The sequence below is a fragment of the Trachurus japonicus genome, chromosome 2 (assembly GCF_045865225.1).
Source record: "Trachurus japonicus isolate A0001 chromosome 2, Traja_1.0".
Taxonomy (NCBI): domain Eukaryota; kingdom Metazoa; phylum Chordata; class Actinopteri; order Carangiformes; family Carangidae; genus Trachurus; species Trachurus japonicus.
Genome location: NC_140908.1, coordinates 3,032,687 through 3,040,560, shown reverse-complemented (window position 1 = coordinate 3,040,560; position 7,874 = coordinate 3,032,687). Strand labels below are relative to the sequence as shown.

General features: G+C 45.0%; 1 protein-coding gene across 1 annotated transcript in view; it reads right to left on the bottom strand.

Annotated features, from left to right (window-relative positions):
* Nucleotides 1–892: 892 nt before the first annotated feature.
* The window catches only part of LOC146990559 (uncharacterized), a 22,278-nt gene continuing 15,296 nt past the window's right edge, over nt 893–7,874 (bottom strand). The window contains exons 14-23 of the mRNA XM_085804177.1: nt 6,364–6,471; nt 6,070–6,159; nt 5,800–5,860; nt 5,452–5,674; nt 3,541–5,344; nt 3,146–3,319; nt 2,779–2,952; nt 2,467–2,513; nt 1,647–2,370; nt 893–1,095 (exon numbers count right to left, since the gene is read on the bottom strand). Of these exons, the coding sequence (XP_085660303.1) occupies nt 1,838–2,370; nt 2,467–2,513; nt 2,779–2,952; nt 3,146–3,319; nt 3,541–5,344; nt 5,452–5,674; nt 5,800–5,860; nt 6,070–6,159; nt 6,364–6,471 (3,214 nt within the window). The 3' untranslated portion in view covers nt 893–1,095; nt 1,647–1,837. The remainder of the gene's footprint in view (nt 1,096–1,646; nt 2,371–2,466; nt 2,514–2,778; nt 2,953–3,145; nt 3,320–3,540; nt 5,345–5,451; nt 5,675–5,799; nt 5,861–6,069; nt 6,160–6,363; nt 6,472–7,874) is intronic.

Genomic DNA, 7,874 nt, shown 5'->3' with positions numbered 1-7,874 from the left:
CCTGCGTGGCTGTTTTTGTTACACTCAGCACGGTGCCAGACCATGTAGGGGGGCAGCTGTCAGGAAGTGACGTATTGACAGATGTTGAAGTGATGTGATGTGTAGCTATATAAGCAAGTTCTTCCTAAGAGTCAGCGCGCATCTTTCCAACTGGTGACTTGTGAATAAACTGGTAAGACGCTCATCTTGTTTGCGAGTAATCAGTGTTAGAAAGTTCCTACTACACAGGTAAAACAGAGTGGAATGTGTTATGCTGCGGCAGGCTTTTGAACCCGTTTTACGACTTTGTAGCCTTCCAGGCAACCCGTAACTCTTGTTTTTTTCGACCTGTAAGTGCCGTCAAACTCATATCAGATCGAACTGGTACAATTTCACAGGTCGGAAAAACACGAGTTTCAGGTTGCCCAGAGCGCACCATTATTTCCTGTGCGCCAGCGCGGGAATGTCGCCCAAGACACCAAATACAAAAAGAACAAATACTGAAAAATACAGTGAGGTGTTAGAGGAGCCAAACAGCTTAATCATCTCCTCTTGTAGTGGCTTGGGTGAAACTTTAAATTTTCAACAGAACTCAGTTATTTGCTCCACTGCCCCCCACCCCTTCCTCTGCTCCTCCTCCTCTTCTCCACTGTCCCCACCACCCTCACCCCCACATTCCTACATCTATGTATGTATAAAGTTTCACACACAGCAATAAAACAGCTCAATCACCACCTCATTAACTTTAACTGTTCAATAACAAACAGGTGTCACGTTCAGTTGTGTCAACTTTAGTTTTATTTCCATGTCGATACAGAACAGTGAATCTACTTTGGTGTCTTGTTGCAAAACAATAGTAAAAACAGTAAGAAAAAATAAAGTAGGCCTAAGTCTAAACATATTGTGGTGTTTAAGAGAAAAGCACAGCAAATGTTAAAGTATGGTTAAATAGGGTGTCAGGTTAGACAGTGCCCTGCTGTTCAAGGTGTTGCACACTATGTCCCTTAGAGGGCGCCAGAAGTATGTAGAAAAGAGTGTCATGGGGTTTCCTCCTCAGGTCAGTGAGGGGTGCTTTGGTTGTTCATGTCCACCTGGCTGCACGCTAATAAAGGGCTGCTGCCTGCTAGTGTAACGGAGTTAAAAGGTAATTTGATTCCACTTGCCATAAAAACTCACCACACAACACAAAAACTTGTTTTTCCTATGGTAATTAAATGCATCACCCCTGTGGATTAGGGTCGTGCACCCAGGGGGGTAACAGCAGTCGGACCTCACTGTCTCTGTGGTAGGTGCACAAGCTACGAGCTCCGCCATTGTTTCATTAATTACTTTAATTTCAATACAAAAGGGGTGGTTTAAGTTGTATTTCTTAAGCATATAGCTGCCGAACGGTCGAGCACGTCCTTTTTCATAAAAAGTTGACGGTGTTTCTCTTATTTTTGTTTACAAAATGGCTAGGGCTACACATGCTAGCTAACCTGCACTTTCTTTTCATTTTACACTTTACAGCCGTGTATGTGTGCGTGTGAGAAGAAGAACTGGACTGACTGTAATGTTGATTCCTCAGCCAGGTCAGTCCATGTGTGAAAAATGAACGGCGAGATTGCCAACGGTGAAGGTCTGCCTCATATGTTAAAACTACACAACGCAATGATGAGTACCAAAACCGCTACACTAGCACTCCTGGTCGTCGTTTTTCACCTCCTTTCCGACACAGTCTGACAACACGACACTTATCACCTGAGGGAAGCAGACACAATCACAGTAACGTGGTTCTTGCTCTAAGTGAGCGGAGATCAGATCTCTGTCTGTCTGATGACTGATTGGAAGTCGTCAGTAGTTCTTGAACGGTTTCGTTTCACAGTGGACAGAGTGTCAGCGACGACTTGTCCCGGATCCTGAACGCAGCGTGGACGGGTTCAGTGAAGGTGGTGCTGATGGTGTGGAGGTGGATCTGTGTGTCAGGGCCAACGCTGTAGAAGGACAGAGTGCCAGCGGGCCAGTCCAGGTACACCCCCACTCTGTTGGACCAGGAAGCCGGAGGACGGACCGACGTCCCGCTGTTCTTGTGACACATGATGAAACCGTCGGTGGAACAGTCCAGAACCCAGGACTGGCGGTTCCCTCCGAGCCTGGACTCAGCCCCGTCCCCTTTCCTCCGGATCCCTCTGTAGGTCACGCCCACGTCGACCCAGCCGTCCCACTCCACCTCCCAGTAACAGCAGCCGGTCAGACCAGCGGAGCACAGGATCTGTCCCCAGTGGTCGAATCTGTCTGGATGATCCGGACGGGGCTGCTCCTCCTCCTTCACCGCCGCCACCTGCCTGTTGTCGTCAGACAGTTTGAGTTTTGGTAGCGCCGTGGTCGAGTCCAGCGTCAGTTCACAGAAATCTGATGGAGAGAACACGACAGAGAACTCCTGGTTGATGATGTAAACAAAGTAGTTGGAGAGTTGTTTTCTTCATTCGTAGTTAAAAACACACTTACACTTCCTCAGACCTGGTCTCATCCTGCAGCCTCCACAGTTTTCCACTCTGGAAGAAAGAACATTTCCTTGTTGGTAACACTTTACAATTAGAGTAGTTACTGAGGAACTAATGAGGAACGGACAAGGAACTAATGAGGAACAAATGAGGTGTTGCTCCTCATTAGTTCCTCAGTAACTACTCTAATTTTGTCTACCTTTGTAAAGTGTAAGTGTAAATCCACCTACATCTCACTAAAACCTGAGATCTCACTTCAAGGATCATTAAAGACAGTGGGATTCAGCTCAAATATTTGGCAGCGGCCTCTCCATACCTGAGAGTCTCCAGTTTCCAGTCTGGATTCTCCAGTCCGGCCGACAGCAGCTTCACTCCTGAGGCTCCTGGATGGTTGTAGCTCAGGTCCAGCTCTCTCAGATGGGAGGGGTTGGAGCTCAGAGCTGAGGCCAGAGAAGCACAGCCTTCCTCTGTGACTAGACATCCTGACAACCTTCATTCAAAACATGCACAATGTATATCAGATCAGCTTCACAGTCTAGACTTAGATCAGCAGGATCCACACAGATACAGACAGTGCATTGATTGATTGTTAATTGTTCAGGAAACCGAATCACGTTGGGGCTTGACTACTTGTCTTTCATGAAGATCTTTCTTGTGTTTCGCTGACTGAGTTAGATCCTCACCTGAGAGTCTCCAGTCCACAGTGTGGACTCTTCAGTCCACCAGACAGGACCTTGACTCCTGAGTCCTGCAGGTTGTTGTTACTCAGGTCCAGGTGTCTGAGACTAGAGGACTGGGAGCTGAGGACTGAGGACAGAGCTTCACAGCTTCTCTCTGAGAGGTTACAGCCGCTCAGTCTGAAGAAACAACAACAACCAAGAACATGATGACACTTTTCCACTCAGACCAAACTACAGAGGCAAGGAAAAGTATGTGAACCCATTGCTTTGCTTTCCATTGCAGGCAGATTGGATACATTAAATGGCCAATTAATGCAGAAAACCAAGAAATTCCAATGGGTTCACATTCTTTTTCTTGCCACTGTATCTTAAAATGATTCAACTCCCTCTACACTTACAGAACTTTATTTGAAGCTTTGACCACTGGCATCAGCTTCAGAAGAGCCGCCTCTGAAGCAGAGTATTTCTTCAGGTCAAACACGTCCAGATCTTCCTCAGATGACAGTAAGATGAAGACCAGAGCCGCCCATTGACCAGGAGACAGTTTGTTTGTGGAGAGACGTCCTGAACTCAGGGACAATTGGATCTGCTCCACCAGAGAACGATCGTTCAGTTCGTTCAGACAGTGGAACAGGTTGATGCTTTTCTCTGCAGAAGGAGTGTGACCAATCTTCTCCCTGATGTGTTGGACCGTCTCCTCATTGGTCTGTGAGATACTTCCTTTGTGCGCAAACTGGAGCTGAAGAAGACGCTGATTGGTCTTCAATGAAAGACCCAGGAGGAAGCGGAGGAACAAGTCCAGGTGTCCATTTGGACTCTGTAAGGCCTCATCCACAGCGCTCTGGTAGAAACAAGTCAGTTCACATTTGTCTTGAAATAGTTTAGACCAAAAAGAGGTTGATCTCTTTCTTGACATCAGGTTGAGTCCAGAGTTGATGAAGGTCAGATGGACATGAAGAGCAGCCAGAAACTCCTGAACACTCAGATGGACGAAGCAGAACACCTTGTCCTGGTACAGGCCGCTCTCCTCTTTAAAGATCTGTGTGAACACTCCTGAGTACATTGAGGCTGCTGTGACATCGATGCCACACTCTGTCAGGTCTGATTCATAGAAGATCAGGTTTCCTTTCTGCAGCTGCTCAAAAGCCAGTTTTCCCAGAGACTCAATCATCTTCGTGCTCTCTGGACTCCAGTGTGGATCCGTCTCAGCTCCTCCATCATACTTGACCTTCTTCAGTTTCAGTTGAACTACCAGGAAGTGGATGTACATCTCAGTCAGGGTGGTTGGCAGCTCTCCTCCCTCTGTGGTCTTCAACAGCTCCTCCAGAACTGTAGCAGTGATCCAGCAGAAGACTGGGATGTGGCACATGATGTGGAGGCTTCGTGAGGTCTTGATGTGGGAGATGATCTTCTTGGCCTGCTGCTCATCTTTGAACCTCTTCCTGAAGTACTCCTCCTTCTGTGGGTCAGTGAACCCTCTGACCTCTGTCACCATGTCAACACACTCAGGAGGGATCTGATTGGCTGCTGCAGGTCTTGTGGTTATCCAGAGGCAAGCAGAGGGAAGCAGTTTCCCCCTGATGAGGTTGGTCAGCAGCACGTCCACTGAGGTGGACTCTGTCACATCAGTCAGGATCTCAGTGTTGTGGAAGTCCAGAGGAAGTCGACACTCGTCCAGACCGTCAAAGATGAAGACCACCTGGAACTGATCAAACCTGCAGATTCCTGCTTCTTTGGTTTCAGAGAAGAAGTGATGAACAAGTTCCACCAAGCTGAACTTCTTCTCATTCAGCACATTCAGCTCTCTGAAGGTGAAGGGAAATGTGAAGTGTATGTCCTGGTTGGTTTTGTCTTCAGCCCAGTCCAGAGTGAACTTCTGAGTTAAGACTGTTTTCCCAATGCCAGCCACTCCCTTTGTCATCACTGTTCTGGTTGGTTTGTCTCTTCCAGGTAGGACTTTAAAGATGTCTTCTTGTCTGATGGTCGTTTCCAATCCAGCTTGTTTCCTGGATGCTGTTTCAATCCATCTGACCTCATGTTCATCATTGACCTCTCCAGTCCCTCCCTGTGTGATGTAGAGCTCTGTGTAGATCTGGTTCAGGAGCGTTGGGTTTCCTGCTTTAGAGATCCCCTCAAACACACACTTGAACTTCTTAGCCAGGTTGGACTTGTGTTTTTCCTGGCACATGGCAGCAGAACCTCCTGAAGGAGCAAACAAGGATTCAGACCAATGAGTAGATTCACAGTTGTTATATCTTAAACATGTTATGAACTCAGCAAATTATGGTCAAATGTGAAGATCCTCTTACTGCTCTGCAGACGCTCGGCCAGCTCCTCCTGCTTCATCCTCCTCAGGAAGCTCACTGCGATCTTCAGAAAAGATCTTCTGCTCCTCATCTGCTCTTCATCCTCGCCATCAGCCACCTCCTCATCCTCCCTCCTCCTCCTCTTGTCGTCTGGGCAAGTGCTCAAAACCCTCCGAAACCTCTTAAGCTCATTTTTCACAAACGTATTAATGCTGTCATCAAAAAGCTATAAAAGACAAAAGTGCGATTTAGACATTAACACTGAAGAAGACGACACTGAAGGCATCTTCTTGAACTGAATGTTTGTTTTTCATTTCATGCATAGCTCGCGTTCGAAGTCCAAATGCTGACCTGTAAAGTGGAGTCCAGATCGGTTTCATTCAACTGATTTAAGTCTGACACCTCGTCCACACTGGAGGAAGAACAAAACAACACTATGCGACTAAAAAGACCGTTTCAAAATCATGTTTATGCTCCATTGACTGTAACAGGGAGATGATTGACACAGCGAGCTGGTTTCTTGTAGCTGCCTCTCATAAAGTCATAAATATGTCATAAAGATGAAGAGATAAAGATTATGATTTTCTTGTGACAGTAATCGTGAGACAGTCCAGAACTTACTTCTGTTCGTCTTTGAAGTTCACTATGTCTTGTTTTGACCGGTCACTCTTCATGGACACACAGCTGGGCTCAGGTCCATCATGGTGGATCCTGGTGGACAGACAATTACACACACATGTACTTTAAGATATAAAAACAACAACAACAAATAAATAGAATTTGCTAGGTGTTGCACATGCTTCACTGCAAAAATATTAAACACTTTGCAGAAACTTGGAGTTTCTTCACCAAACAGAAAAGCACAATGAGTTGTGCAGATGGAGTAATTAACTGACAACTGTTTGTTTCACTTACTTCTCTGTCTGACTGAAACAATGTCCGTCTTTTAAGTTCACTATGTCTTGTTTTGACCGGTCACTCTTCATGGACACACAGCTGGGCTCAGGTCCGTCATGGTGGATCCTGGTGGATGGACAATTACACACACATGCAAGTTAAAAAACAACAACAAACGAACAAATACAATTTGCTAAATGCTACACATTAGATTGGAGTTGTGTTTGATCAGTGTTGCAGATGCTTCACTGCAAAATATTAAACACTTTGCAGAAACTTAGTTTCTTAAATCATGCATTCACCAAACAGAAAAGCACAATGAGTTGTGCAGATTAAGTTACTGTTTGTTTCACTATAATGTCACTTACTTCTGTGTCCGGCTGGAACAATGTCCATCTTTTAAGTTCACTATGTCTTGTTTTGACCGGTCACTCTTCATGGACACACAGCTGGGATCAGGGGCGTCAGGTCCATCATGGTGGATCCCGGTGGAGGGACTGTAACACATTTGTTGGTTTACACCAAGTCTCAGGCGTGGACGTGATAAAATGTTAAATACATTTAACTAATGCACTGCATGGTGTGTACTTTGTAGCATAAATATCTAATATTGATAAGATTATATAGGATTTTCGAAGAATTTTAAAATATTTGCCAGTGCAAAATGTTCCAAATTAATGTTTTTGCAGAGCAGGTTTGGGTTATCCACCGGTGTATTGGTGAAACCGTCACTAGAGGGGGACAGCGCTTCCCTGGCACAATGTTCAGGCTCTGTGTGTCTATAAAGCTTTTTTATATGACACTTTGTTTTTATGTCTTCAGTTAAGTAGAAGGAACATAAGGTCAAAGATCTGTGATAAGGCCTCGTCTACAGAGATACATGGATAATATGTTGTTTTTGCAAGTAGTATCAGCACCACAGCCTGATAATAAAATAAAAGTAATAGGAATAAAAAATTGTAGTAAGTATGGATTACCTGTCCATGTTGTATTTAATCTGCAGCCGCCCTGATGTGGGACTAGACAGAGAAAAGATAGTCAATTAAAGTAATGGTATATCGGATCAAAACACAGATTTGGCTTCAAAATCGAAACTTTGCCCTTTTTTATGTAATTATTCTATGTTTTTATTCTATTTCAGTGCCTCTAATGAGCTTTCATGTTTCCATCTTCTCACGTGAAGCACTCTTGCATGTCATTTCTTTCTTCATAGCATGAAAATCTAGATTTATCCTTCTATTATTACTTAGCAGCTGTAATGACGACTGTACTTACTGTGGTCAGTGGGAGACAAGTGTTCCTCATCTGTCTTCTTCTTTACATCTGTATCACATCTGCCAAAGTAAAAGCCCGTCGACTGAGTGAGATGTGTCGAACACTGCTGCCTCCGCTCTGTCACCTTTGTCCTCGGTTTATTCAGGTTTTATAATCATAAAACCTGAATAAACCGAGGACAAAGGTCAACGATCAGGCAGATTTATATGTGCACAGTGGACAGAGGTCCAGCATCAATAAACATGAAATGTTTA